At 42.0% G+C, this 21,750-nt stretch overlaps 2 protein-coding genes across 5 annotated transcripts in view; both read right to left on the reverse strand.

The window, feature by feature from the left end:
* The window catches only part of LOC306943316 (regulator of nonsense transcripts 1-like), a 33,527-nt gene extending 18,637 nt beyond the window's left edge, over positions 1–14,890 (reverse strand). For 2 of the 3 annotated variants that reach the window (XM_079529560.1, XM_079529561.1), the window contains exons 1-9: positions 14,566–14,890; positions 13,792–13,931; positions 11,841–11,930; positions 10,350–10,517; positions 8,589–8,769; positions 3,797–3,976; positions 1,966–2,053; positions 1,565–1,663; positions 312–420 (exon numbers count right to left, since the gene is read on the reverse strand). In XM_079529560.1, the coding sequence (XP_079385686.1) occupies positions 312–420; positions 1,565–1,663; positions 1,966–2,053; positions 3,797–3,976; positions 8,589–8,769; positions 10,350–10,517; positions 11,841–11,930; positions 13,792–13,931; positions 14,566–14,745 (1,235 nt within the window). In that variant the 5' untranslated portion in view covers positions 14,746–14,890. The remainder of the gene's footprint in view (positions 1–311; positions 421–1,564; positions 1,664–1,965; positions 2,054–3,796; positions 3,977–8,588; positions 8,770–10,349; positions 10,518–11,840; positions 11,931–13,791; positions 13,932–14,565) is intronic. The other variant, XM_079529562.1, reaches the window with a different exon arrangement.
* Positions 14,891–16,515: 1,625 nt separating this feature from the next.
* Positions 16,516–21,750, reverse strand: LOC306943632 (pyroglutamyl-peptidase 1-like). 2 transcript variants are annotated; one of them, XM_079530064.1, is made up of 5 exons: positions 21,557–21,750; positions 20,998–21,050; positions 20,712–20,828; positions 19,976–20,262; positions 16,516–18,656 (listed from the first exon to the last, which is right to left on the reverse strand). In XM_079530064.1, exons 1-5 carry the CDS (start codon positions 21,585–21,587, stop codon positions 18,431–18,433), a joined length of 714 nt encoding a protein of 237 aa, XP_079386190.1. In that variant the 5' UTR covers positions 21,588–21,750; the 3' UTR covers positions 16,516–18,430. The 2 variants fall into 2 exon arrangements, with proteins under 2 accessions (XP_079386190.1, XP_079386191.1); XM_079530065.1 differs by having other exon boundaries at positions 16,518–18,656; positions 19,976–20,211; positions 21,557–21,747.

A 21,750-nucleotide genomic window follows, 5' to 3' on the forward strand; every position in this document is an offset into this window, starting at 1 on the left:
AGCAAGGTTAAAAAAAAATATACAAGGAACAAGGAACACTAATTATACACATTATAACACTAATTATATACACAAATTAGACAAAATTATACTCTGGGAAATGCCCAGGTTAAAATACTTGTAAAAATGTCCCATACTGTTGGGTGGGCCGTTAAGTAAGTAACTAAGTAATGATTAGGATTATGTTGGAAGGATGTGAATTGACCTTAGTGGATCATTGATAAGATGATTACCCTAAATGTCCACAGAGTGAAATATACTAGGCATTATTAAGGTTTATATTCATGCATGTATCATTGAGTATTAGACACCTGTCAAAGGAAGTAGACTTCCACACAAAGTCCACCTGGAAGTTATGTGGGACTTCCACCGGAGCCCCAGCACTGCTCCTGAGCTCTATGGCAATCTCGTCACCATAGTCTGGTACAGAGAGTCAAGGGGAACACACAGTAGCATCCTAAAGCAGAACATCATGTTCTCCCCGTGTCCCCTAGGGCAGGGGTTCTCAACCCGTGGGCCGCGACCCCTCGGGGGGGGGGTCGCCAAATTATTCTGGGGGGTCCCCAAATTATTAAAAAATCCCCTAGGGTAGGTACCCTCACATGTTCTCCCCGTGTCCCCTAGGGTAGGTACCCTCACATGTTCTCCCCGTGTCCCCTAGGGTAGGTACCCTCACATGTTCTCCCCGTGTCCCCTAGGGTAGGTACCCTCACATGTTCTCCCCGTGTCCCCTAGGGTAGGTACCCTCACATGTTTTCCCCGTGTCCCCTAGGGTAGGTACCCTCACATGTTCTCCCCGTGTCCCCTAGGGTAGGTACCCTCACATGTTCTCCCCGTGTCCCCTAGGGTAGGTACCCTCACATGTTCTCCCCGTGTCCCCTAGGGTAGGTACCCTCACATGTTCTCCCCGTGTCCCCTAGGGTAGGTACCCTCACATGTTCTCCCCGTGTCCCCTAGGGTAGGTACCCTCACATGTTCTCCCTGTGTCCCCTAGGGTAGGTACCCTCACAAAAAACATGCAGTAATCCTGGTCTCTAAACTGCCTCCCCCTGGCCAGCCGGGGCGCCTGATGGAGGGGAAAGGAACAGGTTGGAATAACGTGTTCCTTCCACGCGCTACGTCCAACCAGGGAAACTCCCCCCCCTGTCAGGTGTAAAGGAGCAACTTGGACACTCATGCATGAAGGAAGCATGAGTTCAAGTCCGTTGCTCTCCCCAGGTTGGCGGAGGGTGTGTAGAGCCCAGGATCACATTAGATAATTGACACAGGGGTGAAAAATGGGTTACAAAATCATGGGATATTTTTTTTTTTTTTTAAAGAACATTATTTCGATTCGGTTTGTACCCGCTGTGTCACCCACCTATAAATGGAGTACACATGTAATGAGGAGAAAATGATTAAGTGAACCACAGTTTTAGATTATCAAAATGCTACATAAAGCTAATCTTTGACAAACATGTTTCCCCCCCCCCCCCCCCCCCCCCCGAGTACACTACACAAATAGAACAACAATATTCTGTCAATATCTTGTGTTACATGAGCAAGGAATGAGAGTCAAGGATACTGTCAGGGACTTTGATGACGTGTCCAATGCCTTTCCAGAGAGGGGCCAAGTCTCCTTTGTACCTCAGGCAAATCTCATCTCCCTGCATCAAACGCATATCTACAACACAGGAGAAAGGGCATGGTGTCCGAGTAGACACATGAGTTCTGAAATATACAAATTGCTCCATGGAATATAATGTAGATGCCAAAACAAAAAACAAACAAAAACAAAAACATGAATAACAAAACTTAAAGTGAATGGCACACACAGAAACACACATGGCACAAAACATAAATATAAATCCGTGTACTCCGGTAAAAAAAAAGACATTTGTCATAACGTAATGACACAGCAGGCCACTGATAGACAAACCATGGTGATGACAATGACCACGAAGATGAAGAAAAACTAGGAATTACCACCTGAGTCCGTCTTGGGGAGGGAGAAATAAGCAATCCGCTTTTTATTCAGCCCCAAGTCCCACCTCACTGTTATATTGTCCTGAGTCTGATTAAAAGGAAACACAAAAAGAAACATGAACCACTTGGAACCAGTGTTAGTTTTCATACTGTTAAGCCATTTAGGCCTGACCTCGAAATTTTAAAACTTTCTTCTAAATCCTCCAGTTTTCTGAAATAAATATTTTCACGATTTTTCAAAAATAGCAGACCTACAAGCTCGTAGCGCGCCACTCGGTGGCGCGCTATGAGCTTGTAGATCTGCTATTTTTCATAATGTTTAAAACACCAAAAGGGGTTCCCGCCCAAAATGCCGTTAAGCCTTTCTATACCTGCAGTTGTGTATATAATTAAAGATGTGCTGTGATTTCTCAGGTATTATTATTATATAAGGACACATTTAAAAAAAAACATGTGTACAGTATTTGTTAAAATGTTGTTTTTATGCGGACACACCCACCAGTTCATTAAAGGGCAACTTTTAGTTTTTTTTCAACCAAGGTTCAGGTTTTAGGTTGTTATTAGACAAAGTAAAAGGTTTTAGCTATTTTTGACAGGGGGCGGGGGCATTCGAACATGGGGCTAAATATGTCCAAAATGTTACGGCGATTTCTTCATTAACCCATTTAGGCCTGACGTCGAAATAAATAAAAAGTCTTCTGAAAGAATATGATTATATTCAAAGATTTGTGCCACATTTTCACGATTTTTCAAAAATAGACCTACAAGCTCGTAGCGCGCCACTCGGTGGCGCGCTATGAGCTTGTAGATCTGCTATTTTTCAATAGCTAAAGTATGACTGAAAAAGGAGAGAGGCCGCACAGCTCGTAGTCACGATGCCATCAAAATCTTTATTTTTCCAACGTTTCGGCAACAAGTTGCCTTCTTCAGGGAAGAAGGCCTCTCTCCTTTTTCAGTCATAGTTATCTCCTGCGGTCAGCACCTCCCCACTACTGGTGTGCGCTCCTACCTTGCTGTTTGTTTAATAGCTAAAGTATAACATAATGCTTAGTTAAAACACCAAAACGGGTTCCCGTCCAGAATGTGTTAATGTTTACTATAGTCCTACTAGACCCCAGGAAATTACATCTGGCCACAAAAGCTGACAGGATCTACTGAATGTGAAGGTAGATGTACTAGGGGGATGCCATACTGTGTGTCGTGTTGTCACATTCAATAGATCCCGTGATCGTTTGTGGCCAGATATAATTTCTTGGGGTCTAGTAGGACTATAGTAAATAATAAATAAAAAAAATGACCATATTTTTTTGTAAAACAAAATACATATTTAGGACCATGTTCGAATGCCCCCGCCCCCCTGTCAAAAATAGCTAAATAGCTAAAAGAAAGCAGCAAATGAAAAAAAAATAACACTCATCTTTTACTTTCTCTAACAACCTAAAACATGAACCTTGGTTGAAAAAAACTAAAGTTGTCCTTTAAGTATGGTGTGGTGCTGGGTGGTGATCCACCTGAACTGAAGCCGCACCCACAAAGGGAAGACATCATTGCACATAACAACCACACCAAGGGGTCTAATGGAGTACTGTCACTTCATAAACACATAAAATACAATAATCGCAGCACTCCATCTTAAGAATGAATAGTGTCACTTATGCCATTTGCAAAAATATCAACTCAAGAATTTAAGTAACGGGAATTAAGTTATTTAAGCAATCTGCTTTTTCTGTCTGCCTCAACTATAGTTTCCAGTTTGTTTATCCGATCACTGTATTAATGCACAATATAACGGAACTGCTCATAACTTGAAAACTCTTTCAACCAGTCTTACCATATCAGTCGTACAGACCTGAGACTCTTTGAGTTTCTTGTCATAGTCTGCCTCCAGTTTGACCAGCGGTCCGAAGATGTTCTGGTACTGGTAGGCATCCTCGTAACGCAGCAGGACATGCTGGGGCTCTTCGTCCACGCCAGGCTTCTCCAGGTCCTCCAGGGTCGCTGTGGGGTTTTCCTAGTGACGCAAAACACACATCCATTAGGACTGAGACCAGATTCTACCGATAGGGGATTCACACTGAGACGGACCGAGTCCGTTTCATTTGAACCGTTCCCGAATACGGTTGCCTGGTCGGACACTGACACTGACCATCAACTGTTGCGACATTGTCTCCAATAAATCCAGACACACTGCATTGCATTGCCTCTTTGCCGTTATACTACTTCACTGTCAGCCTGCCTGGTATTCACTGTGTCAGTCAGTTCTGTGCTCCAGTGTCGTGTTTGATATTAGTTTGCTATGAATTCTACTTTAGCATTATTATTTAGTTTTACTTTGGAGACTATGCCAAGCAAAGCCCAAGAGCCACATGTAGTCCGCAGAATAAGATCAGCGCGTACTGCGCGTATACGAAGATTCAACAGGAGACGGGCGGCGTTGCGCTTAGTGTTACGCGTCGTGCAGCGTCTGTGTGTTTTTTTTTGTTGACGCTTGGCTCGTCGACTAGAGATTATGTCACGTACTAAAAAAAAAACGTCCTTCTTTAGGTACGGAACGATCCGTATCTGAACGATCCGTATCCGAATACACTTCAACGGTGCAGAGACCCCCCCCCCCCCCCCCCCCCATGCGGTCCCGGGGACAGTTGGGCGATCCGCTCCTGGGAACAGTACGCATTATTCACACTACCACAACATCTGCCAAGTGGTCCCGAGTGCACACCCGGGACCATAGTGTGAATCGCCCCTAAATGTCTTCTAAATCATGTCAGTTTTCAGAAAAAAACAGAACACACAAGTTTTTCATGTAAAGGATCCCAACAACTATACAGCACCTTTTCAAAAAAAATAATATTGTGTAAAAGTTCATTTTCTTCCCAAATATAATTCCAAAAGTGAAACTTTCATATATTCTCAATTCATTGTGCATAAAGTGAAGTATTTAAAACTTTTTTTTTGTTTTAATCTTGATGATTATGGCATACAGCTCATGAACATCAAAAAATCCTATTTCAAAATATTAGAATATTTTACGAGACCACTAAAAAACGAGAACGAGAAATGTCGACCATCTGTCAAGTATATCAATGTATGCAGTCAATACTTGGTCTGGGCTACTTTTGAATAAATTACAACATGTTTTCAGATGGGGGTCGGTAGCCAATTACATATATTTTTTTGGGGGTCCTTGACATTAAATTTCGACATCAGGCCTAAATGAGCTACGGAAGAAATTAAGCACTGAGATATGAACATGAAGATGTCAATACAGCTATAACGCAGCTGTGTTAGCTTGACATGGTTACGGATACAGTCAGGGTCAGCCAGGGACAGGCAGGGCTCGAATTAGATAAAAAGGGACATTGACCAGAGCTTTGTAGGGACAAAATGTTGGAATGATAAACACTGTATCCACAAAACTAGTGAGATAAGGGGCGCATTGCCATTATATACACACAGATACTGTATAAGGGGTTAGGCAAGGACATACAAAAACAGCTCAGCCAACATCATGATTAATAAGGGGTGGACAGTGTATGAGCATGATATACTGTAGCAGCACTTTATGGCATTGTGTTACACATGCAACTACTATACTAGTTTAAAACGTTAGCCGACTTCCGCAAATCTACAGTACTAGTCTAAAAAAACCCACTAGTAACTGAATTTTTTACCAAAATGAAACAAAAAAATAGAATTAAATTAATCTGACGTGCACATGGATGCGCCCACGGTTATTTATTCTTTCATTTGTCCCATATCTCTAGCACCTGGCCAGCATTTCTGTTTAACACTAGGAAAGGCATGGAGTCACCAAAGTCAGTCAATTCATCAATGCATTTCTGAACTTTCTTTCTGTGCATCTCGTTTTTTTCATGTGCCAGCAAAGCATGGCTGGCCTACCCTTGTTTGCATAGTTGATGTCTTTGTGGCAGAATGAACACTGCATGACCTCAATGTATTTTTTTCGCATCCCATAGATAAGATAGGTGATAGGTGGTCGACCTTTTCAGCCACATGATCTCTTAGTGCCAGTGCCAGTGACAAATATTTGAAAGTGAAGTGAAAGTCATTAAGTCAATAATTTAAAAATAAACCTAATGAATAACTTGGTCAACAATTGTCTCCAACAGGCCGAAGGCATGGGGGGAGAGTATGTTTTGCACTCTGTGTGTGGTGTGTGTGTGTGTGTGTGTGTGTGTGTGTGTGTGTGTGTGTGTGTGTGTGTGTGTGTGTGTGTGTGTGTGTGTGTGTGTACAGCTAATGTCCGGCACCGTTAACCCGGTCGAAATGTCGAAGTGTGTGAAAGTTGGGGTACCATCAACAACCAATATATGGCAAAATGTTCTAAAATTCATTATGCTTTACTGTAAGTAGCATGTGACGTGTCAAACTAGGGGGTTTTCATGATTCTAAACCCATTCCAAGCATTAGTTTTGCACGAAAAACACTCCTTGGGCTAAATTCGGCCATAGCCGTCATCGGCTATGGCATAAAGCATAATGAAATTTAGAAAAATTTTCCTTATATTGGTTGTTGATGGTAGCCCAAATTTCAGGAGCTGTCAAACATTGCTCTAGGGTGGCTGAATAGAAACCAATGTGGGATATGTGGTTAGTAGACACCTTTACAAAGACATTGGTGAAGAAAATTTGTGGAAAGAAATGTATTCCCAGATTTGACATTATTCTGATAATATTTCCCGACTAATTGAGGAGGCAAGTCTATATAATCAAATTATATGCACAGCATGACAGCAAGTCGATACTGTCATAATGACACAATGCCAACAGTCTTCTACCCAGGGATAGTCCCAGACCCCTCTAGGTAAGGACCATCACACTATTTCACTAGGAGTAGGCATGCTTCACACAATTAGGACTTTTTGCACGTATGACCTTCAATTGCACAATTATGAAATAACTGGCCAGGCTAATAGAGTGTTGCAGTCCCGCCCTCTTTCATGACGAAGCCAGGCCCAGGGAATGATTCCCAATGCATTTTTCCCCATAAATATTTCAAAAAGTATTTATTTAAAGACGGTTACCCCGCGGACAAAGCCAACTCGAGTCGTGACAACTCATGACAACAAACACAATATTTTGGACCAAACTAATAATTACAAAGAAGAAAAACAACAACAAAAAAGTGTTGTAACCTGCCGTTTTTTTCTTCTTTCTAATTATTTGTTCAGCCCAAAAAATTGTGTTTGTTGTCATGATTTGTCACGACTCGAGTTGGCTTTGTCCGCGGCGTAAACGTCTTTAAATAAATACTTTTTGAAATGTCTATGAGGAAAATTAACGGAGAATCATTTCCTGGGCCCTGGTAGGGGGCGGGACTGCGACGCTCTATACACATACAGTTGAGATCTGGGCCACCAAAATCAAAATCAATAGGGCCATCTTCCAGGGAACATGAATGAACACAGAAAGTGTCATGGAAATCTGCCCATTAGATTTGGGTACGTCTTGTGTACAATTTGAAAATTCCGTCTAATGGTGGCGACAGTAAAACGGGTTGCTAAGATCAATAAGGAGTCACCCTCAGGGGAGCACGATCGTGCACAGCAAATTATATAGTTCTGGAGTGGCCATATGGCAATCCAGTGAGTCATTTTCAAAGTATCTGGCTTGGGAGTGAAGTGACCAGAATTACCAAACAACATAGCCACCCTTAACTGGCTTATGGCCAGCCTAATTAAACAGTGGATTGTGCCTTCTGCCTGCACTATTCATATGTTTAATTTGTAATTTTAATGCCAATAGAAAAATCCGTGATATACACACTGCATCTCATTCTCACACGGCAATCCTATAGTAGACACTCAGTCCTGATGGTGGCGGTAGCGTCGCCATTGTGCCGGTTTTAAACAAATAGAGCGAATCTGGCGACATCCGGGACTAGTTTGGACTGGTGCAGCACTATCAGATGTCCGGAATGCTAAGCGATCATTATTTTAATAACTATGTCAAATTAAGCTCTAATCAAGCCCAAAATATCGCATTTTATGCAGCGATGCATGCGCGATCACACACGTGCGTGATCGACCGTGCACGAGCGGATTTCGGCCGGTTTTAGGTAGATTACATCGGCCGTTAGCCAAACAAGCTAAAAGTTGCTACATTTTGTTATATCAAGCTCCCGATTAAAGGGGATTAAACGATTACGTCAATACGTCAAATGGCCATGAGGGATTTATTGATATCAATACGCATACGTCGTAACTCCTTGCAAATAATCAGTTTAGAGCTCAACCGCACTAATGCAACTCCTTGAAACTGCCATTGGGGATAATGGTTGCAAGTATTCGCAAAGAGTTGCATGGCCAATCATTGATGTGGACTGGAGTGGGCTTAACCCATTTTGGGCGGGAACCCCTTTTGGTGTTAGCATTATGTTATGCTTTAGCTATTGAAAAATAGCAGATCTAGGTCTGCTATTTTTGAAAAATCGAAGAACCACTGACATAGAAACATAGCTTTGTCAGAAAACTGTCAGGATGTACAAGACATTTTTAGAATCTGATCTCAGGTCAATATGGGTTAAGAGGTAAAAAGTGAATCCAACTAATAAGCATTACAACAACGTGAGGCCATGTTGAAAACAGTTGAGATGAAAGTTACCTTCCAGAGCTCCTCCAACTTGTTGATCTGCTGGGCTGTGATCTGACGGGCCCTGAGCTGCTCCTGTTCCGACGGGATCTTCACCAACCAAGAGAGGAAGCAGCGGTCCTGGATGAGGGGCTGCCATTGGGAGCTGTCCCAGTTGATGTCCTTCAGGCTGCTTTGGCTGGCACATGGCTGCCTGTTGGGTTCACCCAGACAAATGTATAGGAGTTCATAAGAGCAGTACAGGGAGTGTACCTATGTTCCCCAGGTTCTATGTTCCCCACCATGCAAAAAAGGTTCTTTGTTCCCCACTTAGAATATACCTAAACCTAAACCAGAAACCTAACCTAGTAATTTTAGTCATTCTAGTAAGACTAAAAGTATTTTAGCAACTTAGTCTTACTTATAGTAGCAAATTCTGATTTAAGCTCAGTCTTTCAACAATCCATTAAACTTTAGGCCTGCCTAGGCTACTTAAACTATCGAGTCTTAGCAAACTAAAAATTAACACAGGCATAAAATAAACGAAAACATAATAGCTCAGACTCTTCAACAAAGATGGCAAAAACAAACGTTCTTTGTTCTGTATTTATACAATTGTATAGTACAAAACACTGAAGTCCTTAAACCAGAAACCTATAACGTTAACCCTAAACCCTAAGGTAAGTGGGGAACATAGAACCTGGGGAACATAGGGATGACCCCGCAGTACCCTGTTATAGCCATCTCATAAGTGGATCTATTCCATCTCTGCTGTCGGGAGGAAACCTCATAACTCCAAAATGTACCGTTTTCAGGAAATGAAAAATATACATTTTTCAGGAAATAAAATAAAACCTTGTATTTGTAAAACAAAGCAACACAGCCTCATCAAAGTTGGTGTTGTAACTTTATATATTGTCAATTACTTCCATGAGAGGGGGAGAGGTGGTGGAGTTAGTTGCTTTAGCAGACATTTTGAGGGTCCAATGGAGTTAAGAGGTTTTGTCCAAAGCACTTTTTACTACTTTCCATTGGTTCAATATTTTCGAAACAACATAGACGTAAAGGGTGTTCAATAACACAGATTTATTTATCAAAAACCGCAAAAATGGAGTTATGAGGTTTCTTCCCGACAGCAACGCTATAATAGTTGACTACTGGGAGACAAAGTTGTACAGGTATTAATCACAATTCTTTAAAGAATCAAGATTAAATCTCTTTTTAACACTTTGTTGTTTGAGATACACATCTGCAGTCATATTGGGGACATATTTAACAATACAGGGGGAAAAAGCAATCCCGTTTTCTTGAATGGCTTGAACCCGTCCGTTGAAAATTTGTTACAACCAGAATTACTGCTCTGAAAAAGAAATTAGTTACTTTACTAGTTACTAAATTATAATAGCTAGACCGGTTCCCGGCTGTAGAGCACCGAGTCGGTAACGGAGGAAGTTGGAGATCCAGCCAGCTCCATATATGGAGCCTGGCCGGGCAGGGGCCCTTTCCAGAGCCGGGGCCTCTAGAGGCCTTTTGTGGCGGTTCTGGACAACCGTGGGTCCGACCGACTCAACACCGGGCACTGCACTCCCTGTGGGGGGTGTGGAACGCGTGTCGAATTTGAAGTCGGTCGGGGCGAACGGTTCTCGAGTTACGTGCATTACAGCCATACACACAGAGACGTGGTGCATTTATAGATAGACTAGACCGGTGCCCGGCTGTAGAGCACAGAGTCGGTAACCCACCTGTCTGTGTCAAAATGAGAACAAAAAAGGACAGGATTCCAGTACACCCTACCTGCACAGCAACACCACCACAGAGTCCGCCTTGGCAGGGATGAATCCCAACAGGAAGACGTTACGGCAGCCACAGTTGTAACACTCCAGGACCGTCTCCCCTAGAGGACCGTCCTTGTGCAGGGTCACCTCCTTGGACTTGGCTCTGACCAGATGGTTCACAATGTGGCTGACAGAAATAAGGCACACCGTCAAGAAAGCACCGAATAATAATTAAAATAAATATGGTCCCACTCCCTACTCCTTTGGGGTAATTGTCACTGTGTAGTTTCACATTTGGTGAAATGTGTCCTTGGCATTTAACCCATGCACAGTTGTCAGGAGCAGGGGGGGGAGTTAGGGGTAATTATGTCAGCACACTAACAAGAAACAGACAAAAACGCTCTATTAACATATTTGCTGTCTTTCTATTGAAGTGAAACTGCAGATATCTAATCTTCAGGGCACACTATTGTGATTCTCATCATTTAATATTCACATTTAGATATTCTGTTCAATTGATTTATTTGGTCTTTATTGACATTTGACCAAAAAAAAACATTACCATGTATTTGTAGGCCATATGTTGACAGATGTGATGACAGAATTAGGCTGTCTTGTCTGAGGGTTTGTTAAGATTTGCAAGTATAAATAAATTGCAGACAAGCTCATGACTTTAACTTTGTTAACCGGAGCGCTAGCCTCGCCCCTAAGCTATTCATTTCAGTGGAAGTTGCTCAGTGGCGTTTTGAAGCACCCGGAAGACTGCCGGAAGTATAATTATAACTCAATGGCTCGAGCGAGCGGAGGTTTAGCCTAGCCCCGGACCTCGCTTATGCACGTGACGTCATGAACGTCCGTCCAAGTGCTGCAATTCCACATTTCGGCAGTAGGTAGTGGCATCTTCAATGTTGGATAGCCTTACTGGGGGCTTGGTGAAGGGGAGCTCCCCTCCCCTCCCCCAGGTTCTTCTTCTTGTACGTGGGTGACTGGTCTATCTGGCAGCCCGTTAGCGCCACCTAGCGACATTATAGCGTTTTCCTAAAGTGTGCGTTCTCTTGTAAAGGGTCAATAAAAAATGAGAACGCAACGGGACTTTGCCGTTTTATCTGGAGACCGCCGCCGTCTAAAAGTGGCATTATTTTTTAATGACGGCTCTACTCGGATCTCGGTAACAATTTCACGGGTTCCTCCTGTTTGGGTCAGTCATTAAAAAAATAAAAAAAAACACCCGAACTTCCAGACCCACAGGAACGTGCCCAGGGTGCCAGCCCGGTTCCCCCCCTCCCCCCAAACAGGCACACATACATACCCTCGGACACGCTTTTATTTTTATTGCTTTAAGCGTTGTGATTAGCTTCATGGCCACGCTTTTATGTCAATGTGACATAAAAGTGATTGGGTTGTGTTGACTTTTTACCAACATATTGGTAAAAAAACAAATGTCCTTAGCTAGGTAAACTACACAGAAGGATGTATTTTTAAATCTACTTTGTTATTAAAAAAAACTTACCTGCCAGACGTATTCCCACGGCCATTACAAAACCACTTCTTGCTGGTGTTGCAATAGACGACACAAGCCGGATCATGGATGCCACAGTAGCTGTGAAAGAAAAAATGTGGATGACGAATAAAATACTATATCTTGTGATAAACTCTGGAACTTTATTTATTTGTCTACGTGTTTTTCTATTTTCTGTGTTTAATACCTGCGTTACCTGTGCGTGCTCATTGTCACCAGGTGCGTGAGCAAAGTTGTTTTGGGCAGTGCTCGGTTTGCATCGCTCAACTTCAAATCAAGTCCAAACGTCCAAATTGAAAAGCCATGGTAGACCTAACAGGTCATCACCCGTTTTTAAATTTCACATAGGCAGGATATTCAGTGATGAATCTCCTTTCCGAGTTGACTTTGTTATTTGTCGTTATGTCTTGTTATATCTCGTGTTATATTGCTTTTAATAGTTTTTCGTAATAAAGTTGTTGTCTTTTTCCTTTCCTGTCCTCTCCCCTGGCCCCCAGCCCCCCCACACATGTAAAGCGATTTGAGTACTTAGAAAAGCGCTATATCAATTCCAGATATTATTATTATTATTATTATTAAGTGTTCCCAAAAAACAACTTGTTTGGCTCATAAGCTGGCAATAATGATGAGCACAAGTAAAAATGCAGAATTCAACACTTCATTTTGACAGAAAGTTGCTCATAAGCATAACAGTGGGTTTTTGTGAAACGAAACAAAGTTTGCAGAGGAAACCCATGCCCGTAGAGGTGCAATATTGTTACTTTATTGTCGTCATTAAATACAATCAGATTAGGACTTTTCTATCTCACAAAAGAGGGCTGTCTAGGGAAGCATTTGCGAATTACAGCCGACATGAGATAAGATCAGACCAGATAAGACCTTTATTGATCCCTTGAGAGAAATTCAGTCACCAAAGACAGCATACATGCCCCGAGTCGCTTGCAGTTTAACCGAATCTGTGCCAGAACGAGACAATCTCGTGAATAGCTATTGTATCCAACTGTGCCATTCACGAGATTTGATTAATAAGCATGAATCGAGCATTAAAAATTATATATATATATATATATATATATATATATATATATATATATATATATCGTTTTTGGGTTTTTTAATACTCCTCAAAATGAGACAAACTGCGATCTTTGGGACCTTATAAAGCCTTAATCCTTGATCACGCTAAGAAAGTTAATCCATCGCACGTTGATACAATCATACACAGCCTAGAATGAAGATTTGGCTCAAATATGGAGGGCTATCACTTCCGGGTCGGGCAGAAGTGGTCTCTTCTTCTGCATTTTTCACGCATTACACTGGCACCAGACTAGAGCCATAGAGTAAGACAGAGTTACGACAACTCCGTTCACTTCATGGGGCCAGTCTAATAAGCTCTTATACATACAGGTAGACTTCTATTGGCGAAGAGCATTGCGAAGAGTGACAATGTCCTGGACCGGAAGTTGGCAGAATGCACTGGACTCAGGCAACAGCCCAGCTAAAATGATCTTAAATCCCTTTATTTTAGTAATAGTACAACATAAACATTACAGAGACTTTAGTTGTCACTGTACAATACTTTAAAACAGTTGTCAATCATGTTGCTGATATTTGCGGGTATGAACAGCGATCGAGCTCTGTTTTCTTCCCCCTCAATGTCATAACTCTGTCTTACTATATGGCTCTGATTGGCACTAGCCTCACGATCCCGCCTATAGTAGCGGAAGGGAATGTGATAAAAAAAAGATCAGATTCAGATCATGACTTGTACTTGTTATTGTTGTGTAGTCTCTTTGCCTAATATTGTTAATAGCTATTGTTTGGGCGTCTCATACGCATTTCACCTCAGTTTAACACATAAGACAATTTAATTCAAGCTAAATTCACCATATATGAAGACATAGCTGTGACAGCAACTACACTAATACACCCGTCCTCTCACCTGCAGGCATGCACAGGGAGGTCCTTTGTGTAATAAGTGTCCTCCTCGTCTTCCTCAAAGTTTAACTCAGCCAGCAGCTGACTGGCTTTGACCACGGGATCGTCTCCACCGTTCTGCAGCACACCCTCAGGTCCGTTCACCTGAAGACAACGACAGTTGTGCTGCTGAATACATTTAAACAAACTGCAGCGCAGTCTAATGTCAACATAGTGCAGTACACATGTTGACCTGGTGACAGATCATGAGTTGCAGGTGCACACAAACTCTGTAGACAACAGCCAGGCATAATGATGATATCGCTTTGACTTTCATTCACAATTGCATTTTAGATTTGAAGTTTTATATTTGTGATCGGCAAAATAATTAAGTGTTTTTAATGGCACCTCTGTCTTTTAAAACCTGTGATCATGCTGAAAGTTGAATAAACATAAATATTATTATTAATTATTATTACAATGGTGTAATGACTCAAGACAGTGGTCCGTTTTCTGTGTTTGCTGGCACCGATACAAGCCAAATCAAATAATCAATCACACATTACATTATTATCTTATGGAAACATGTCAACACTAGTACGGCCATGCTAACCGAACGAGCTAGTTAGCTAGCATGCTAGCCAATATTAGCAGTGTATGTATAGCTAGCTGCCCGCCAGCCAGCTGCCCCAGCCTGGCCATGCACAACAACACAACACACACACAGACAGTTATTCCGGGGCGGCTCATGGCTGGTTGACTGGGCGAAAAGGAAGAACAACGCGCTGCCAGTGCCGACCTGTCCGTCCAGCTGGCTCTGTGTCTGGCCGCCCTGCGTCTGCGTCTGGCTGGGCAGGGTGAAGTCCGTGAATTCGTACTCGGAGCCCTGCGTGTCCGCTCCTCCTCCCAGGAGCTCCGCTTCCTCCGTGTCCAGGAACGTCAGAGTCTGCGAGCTCGGCCCGTACGCCTCAACACTCATTTTACCCAAAAGCAGACGGACAACAGCTGCTTTTAGAGTCCAGGGGAGAGGGTTCCTTTTCGGGGAAAGTGTCTCTGTTGCACCCGAGATTTAAAGTCTTTAAGGGGGGGGGGGATATTTAAGCGAATAATAACCAGTACAAAATGAATATGGAGGCTTGACAACACAAGCAAGAGCGCGAGATACTCGACTGTCTCCCACTCGAAATGATGACGTAACATCTTGCTCCGCATATCTAATGCAAGGAGGAAGCACGTTTAGGGGCGTGTCCGTGTGACGTTTACAATAAAATAAAATAAAGCCTTTTTATTATTTGTTACCGACATATCATGTATAATAATCACATATTTTCACAATAAGTAAGTAATAAGTAAGTATAACAGCAGAATAACAGGACAGCTGAGGGCGACCTAAAAAAAAATGTCAATTGGTAATTAATTGTCCTTACTGTACTATTAATGCAGTTGTTTTTTTCAAACTCTTTGGCCAAGGCACGTTGCCAACTTCAGTCAACCCATTTATCAGCTTTACATGTATAGTATCTCAGTTTTAAAATTGTCTGCACATTTCTCTCATCTCTCCCAATTTGACGTATCCTGTCTGTTCTCCTGATTGGATAAAATTGGAATACCAACCTAAAATATACATTTTGTTTATTAAAAAGCTGGAGAGATCTGTTACTGAACATGAACAAACAGTATTATAGAGCCATTTAACACTTTTATAATCAAGAAATATAATTTACCCTATATACCTTTAACTAATCAGGTCAAATTATATTTGCAAAAGAGAGGATAACGATGAACTGTGGGCGACTGTGGCTCAGGAGGTAGAGCAGGTCGTCCAATGATCCATGGGTCGGCGGTTCGAATCCCGGCTCCTCCTGTTTACATGTCGAAGTGTCCTTGGGGAAGACACTGAACCCCAAATTGCTCCCGATGTGCTGGTTGGTACCTTGCATGGCTTCCGCCGCAATCGGTGTATGAATGTGTGTGTGAGTGAATGTAATGCACAATCTATATAAATGCACCATAAATGAACAAGTCAAGACCGTTTTATTTTGTTTCTGGTCCGAGTACTAAACAAATGATACTAGGCTACTTGGCCTCACTCCCCGAACCCACCTCACCCCTGCCCACTTTGACCGGCTGGAATGGCATAGGGTTGACGACAGAGTACAGCATCTTGGGTCTGGTCCACAAGATTTGATACACCACCAAGATACCCATGTACCTGTCTAGATACTTCCTTAATGTTAACGAAGTCCACACCCAGAACACCAGAGGGAGTTCAACAAACTATGTGCAACCCAGATTCGGCACAAACAAGGGACTAAATTATTTTCGCTCCTATGCCACCAAAATGTGGAACGCCCTACCAACAGTCATTAAGACATGTGAATCCCTTGACTCCTTTAAAAAAAACGCACTCTCAAAGAGCACCTACGGACGGCAAATCAGTTTTTTTTTAATGAAAAAATAATTACATTTTCGACTATAATTATGTCCAAAATAGGGACACTATAGGTTGAAAGCGTTTTCAAAGGATATATATTTGTGTATATAAGTTGCCTCTCTATTGGGAAATGAATGCACATATTGTACATAAAGTAGCCTACTGATTTGTCTGATACAGTAAATAAAAAAGTAGAATTCATAACTTTTTGTAGTTATATATTGCAATAATAATGCGCCATTGTAATAATAATAATAATAATAACAATGACACACACGGACACACACAAAGACACCGTTTGTGTACCACTGCTCTAATGTACAGTATCACAGTCCACCAATATTCAATGGAAACACATTTTGTGCAGATAGCCATGCATGTATTATGCAAACTAGGGTGTTAAAGAGTGGGGATTAAACTGAGAAATGTAGCTTTTGTAGAGATTTAATCACATCTTTAATATAGCTTTGAGCACTTTGTATAGAGACGACAAATATGGAAAATGTTGTATCTTCATCAATCAACACATCTGATTGCATGCGCAATAAATTCCCTGAGATTGAAACATGATTATATAAGTGTTGATCTTTCAAATACTTTTAGATTCTGACATTTTCAAAAATTGGCACGTCCCTCTGGAACAAACAACAATACAAGGAAAAAGAGAGGAGAACAGTAGAATAGTGAACAAACCCAGCGCAGCTTACAGCTGCTATTGGGGACGGATGTGATTCAACGCACCAAAACATGTGCTGTAACTAACTGTAAAGGGTCACACTTTATTCATAGTGTGTTACTAGTTCAAATTAGTGAATAATTCCCTCCTCACGTCACGATATTTAGCACCAGAATGAAAACACAGTAGTTTAGTGACATATTTATATGATAAAGTTTTCATATTATTCGTGTTTACTAACATTGCTAAATATATAAGTATATCAGGGTTTTTTTCAGTCTGGATCCAAGGAATGGATGAAAAGATCATGGAGTGAGTCATCATGTCAAAATTCCAATACCCCAAAATCTGTGTCTGGAGTGACACACTCGGTCACTCCAGCATGGCAGTGTTACGGTGAAATTGGTGACCTGATGAAATATGTGACCATCTCGTAGAGTGGCCGAGTGTGAGTGACCCAGAGCCATCTAATAGAAGAGTTACGACATTGAGGGGGCAGAAACCGAGCACTCGAGCGCTGTTCAATGCAGCCTGGAGAGGGACAAGCTGGAGTTTGAAATACATTGTTTTCAACGAGGGTGGCGCAAATAAGAGCAATTTTAGGCATGTGTGCAACATCACATGCCTACTGTTTTAAAGTATTGTACAGTAACAACTAAAGTCTCTGTAATGGTTATGTTGTACGATTACTACAAAACAATCTACAGTAAAATAAAGGGATTTAAGATCATTAAGGCTGGGCTGTTGCCTGCAGGGTCCAATGCATTTCTGCCTAGTTCCGGTCCAGGACTCTGTTCATGAAGTGAACAGAGTTTTCGCAACTCTATCTTACTCTATGGCTCTGGAGTCTGGAGTAGGGCGAGTGGCCGAGATTTTTGTCGTATTGATATTCAGCTTCATTCATTCAGGTCAGGAACTCAAAGTGGCCTCAGGACCACCACCTGGTTCATCACCAGTGTTATTTTTCTATTTTAGTTTTAGTCATAGTCTCTTGAATAGTTTAAATTTATATTTTAGTCACATTTCAGTCACCTGGGAATGTGTGTAGTGTTAGTCTAGTTTTAGTCGACTAAATGTTATAAGATTTTAGTCCACTAAATCTACAGTTGATTTAGTCGACTACAATGTATTTTGGTGGGCCTTGATGCCATCGCAATGGCTGATTTTACACCTGCTGAAAATAGCCGATCTACAAGCTCACAACGCGTCGCGCTGCGATGCGTTGTGAGGTTGTAGATCGGCTATCAGTGTAAAATGACTTATATACTGGATCTCTTGTCCACTAGTCCCTTCCTAACATTTTAGTCTAGTTTTTATTTGTCGACGAAATTGTCAGTATATTTAGTCTCAGTTTTAGTCATCGTAGCTTAGTTTTCATTTAGTTTTCGTCAGTGAAAAAAGGTAGTCGACGATAATTTTTTCGTCTTAGTTTTAGTCGACAAAATCAACACTGTTCATCACTGCACATGCTGCTGTGCGTGCGTGCGGGGGCCGTGCGGCAGGAGCAGCGTTGCATCTTGGACTGTGCACTAGTCTGTTGGTCGAGCGACAAGTCTATGATGAGTGGTTGTGATGATGGCAGTGGTCACAGTGGTTGTGCTTCTCCTCCTCCTCCTCCTCAGTGTGTCTCAACAGCTCCAACATTTCCAACACGATGGCCCGCAGGGCCCTGCCCAGATCCTGGCTGCTGTACGGTTTCCCCAGCGGAGGGACGTGGACAAAGGCAGCCCGGCCCTTTCCCAGGAAAAGAGACGTGTAGTAGGTGTAATCACATAGATACCTGCAGGGAGGTAACAAAAAAAAGAAAAAGATGGCAAAAGGTGTGTTACGTTATTATTATATAATCATGGCTTGTGTTTCCATTCCACAGAACTACAAAAGGCTTGTGGTGGGTGAGGTTATGGGGAATAGGATACGCCTATTTCTATATTTATATTTCACAGCTATTTGATCTCGCTTTCAAGTAGCTTGAAAAAAAGGAAAATCGGGCAAGGCTCAATAACGGTGCGTAATGTGACCTGAGAAAGCAGTGCAACACATCAAAATGTATGTATGATTACCAAATATCTCAATTGTCTGGTGTAAAAGGGAACAGTTCCCTTTTTTTGTTATGTCTCGGACATTTAACGGGGTCAAAGGTTGACAGGCATTTCACTTTCACTTCATTGTTTTCCCTGGGCTTTTGTTCTCCCAGTAAGAACTACTGTACAAAGGTGCCCTCAGCACGTACATTTTGTGCAGATATAGCCTGCATGTATTATGCAAACTGGGGTGTTAAAGAGTGGGGATTAAACTGAGAAATTAGGTTTTGTAAAGTGATGTAATCACATCTGTCACATGGTACACAGTCACACACAGGTACGTACCTGTGTGTGCCATGTGACAATCCGCATGAGATGGAGATTGGAGAGCGCCCATACACACTTATGATGACATATTTAATATTAAAATAAGTATGGATGTCCCAAATCAAATCACCCAAAAGAGGTTATTCTCTAATCCAGCATGCTGGAGTGTTTGGCAACTCTACATTGCTGTATTAGGCCAGGGGTTCTCAACCCGTGGGTCGCGACCCCTCGGGGGGTCGCCAAATTATTTTAGGGGGTCCCCAAATTATTTTCAAAAAAAAGAAAATGTAAATTTTTATTTTCACGATTTTTCAAAAATAGCAGACCTACAAGCTCGTAGCGCGCCACTCGGTGGTGCGCTATGAGCTTGTAGATCTGCTATTTTTCAATAGCTAAATTATAACAATGCTTAAAACACCAAAAGGGGTTCCCGCCCAAAATGGTTTAAGGTTATTGTAGCAGTCAATTTATATTGGGGGTCGGGAGGGGGCGGGGCGGGGGTCCCGAGACATTGCCAAAGCATTTCCGGGGGTCCCCGGCCAAAAATGTTGAGAACCCCTGTATTAGGCTACGTATATTGTTTTTTTGTGCATGTTTTGGCGAATGTCATCACTCTAGACTCTATCAAAGGGACAACAAAGGGACCGACACATGACAGAGATGAACGTGAACACACCTTAAAACTCTCGATTTCGGAGTTTGGGGTTATGTTATTTAATGGGTGTCACTGCAGTGCACATCACTGACCGACCTTCCAGCATCCTTGGACACAGACACGGCCACGCCAAGGCCTGCAGCGCCATTCACTCTCTTGCAGACCTCATGCATGTCCAGGGCCGAGTCCAGGCAGTCGGGCCCGTGCTCCACGCAGCGCTGGGAGGCAGGGCAGAAGCTGCAGTTGTCCACCCGCTTGTAGCCCTGGTTGTGTCCACACTGCTCCAGGGTGACCGTTGTGGCTAATCCAGAGACGCCGACGTGGACCACAAGCTGGAGACCAGGACATTGAACATATATACAGTGGAGGTGAAGAGCAGGGACCTTTTTTATTTTTTATTTTAATGGATTGATATTTGTCATTTAGTAAATGATGCAGAAAATATGTACAGGATGTTACATATAATTGTCTACAGTATTTGCTTAACCCATTCAGGACGGGAACCCCTTTTGGTGTTTTAAGCATTATGTTCTACTTTAGCTATTGAAAAATTGCAGATCTACCAAGCTTGTACATCTGCTATTTTTGAAAAATCGTAAAAATGTGGCGCAAATATTTGAATATATATTCTTTCAGAGCGTTTTAGATCAAATCTTTGTTTCTGGGGGGGGGTGTCCCTGGAACTACATATTTTCAGTTGGGGGTCGGCGGCCAATTACATATACTTTTTGGGGTCCTTGACATGAAATAGTTTGAAAAACACTGATATAAACAAACAGGGTTTTTCAGAAAACTGTCATGATTTAGAAGACATTTAGAAGACATACCGTACCTGTGGTTGGTGCTGTTTCCATAATGATGGGACTAAACTCTGAACAGCTTGGTATTCAACAGGCACTTCACATACTTGAAGATCTACTCCGTCCCCTAGCCCCAGCCGCTCTAGTTCCTGTACAGGAATCAAGAGACAAACATTAGCTAGGCCTACAATCATTTGATGCTGGTTTTGAATGTTGTTATGTTTTATGGACACCTGGGGGGGATCTGATTAAATATATCCCTATACACCCCACTCCTTAAATATAGGAACAATGAATAGATCAATGATTTATGATTACCTGAACTGCCGTCCAGCTGGAGTTTATTTTGTGCTCTCCAAAAGGCTCAAACCCTGCCATCAACAAACCAGTCTGAGTGTCAACAACTGACAATAATTATATAGGAAGCTGCTGTTGCTTATCTTTTATGAGCAGAACTGGCGTCTGCTCTTTCACACACACAAAAACACCCTCTTCATTCAAAGTCTAAAGGTTGGATTGGATCAAGTTAATCATTCATTTTAGCACTACCAAGTCAAGTGTCGCACATGACAAGACAGCTACTGTATATATCGATCTTTATTTTGTCTAACCAGATAACACAAATATTTTCTTCCTGGCAACAAAATGTAAGTGAAGATATATGTTGTAAACTGTCACATTAGCTGGGTGTTCAATATAGCAAATAGGTGACGTAGGCCTACAATTTACGGTTTGCTACTATATCTCATCATGGCTATATGATCACAAGTTGAACTCATAAATACAACAACATACTGTGGTGGCAGGCTATATATAATTTTGTTAGATAACTGACAACATTTATTCGTTACAAATTTATTTTAACTGCTTACCATACCTGTTACTATCACTTTCTTCTTAGATGCCATGGCGTGGTGGTTTATTTGATGGGAGTTCTCACAGATCTAATTGAACTATATTTATCATATCGTACTGTAAACTCAAACTGACTGAGCCATTGTCGACTCGCCTGCACGCTCTTCCTCTATGGTTTGGCTTGGAAAACAAAACACAACTTCAACACAAGGCACC

This window comes from Electrona antarctica (genome assembly GCF_951216825.1).
Source record: "Electrona antarctica genome assembly, chromosome: 19".
In the NCBI taxonomy this organism is placed as follows: Eukaryota; Metazoa; Chordata; class Actinopteri; order Myctophiformes; family Myctophidae; genus Electrona; species Electrona antarctica.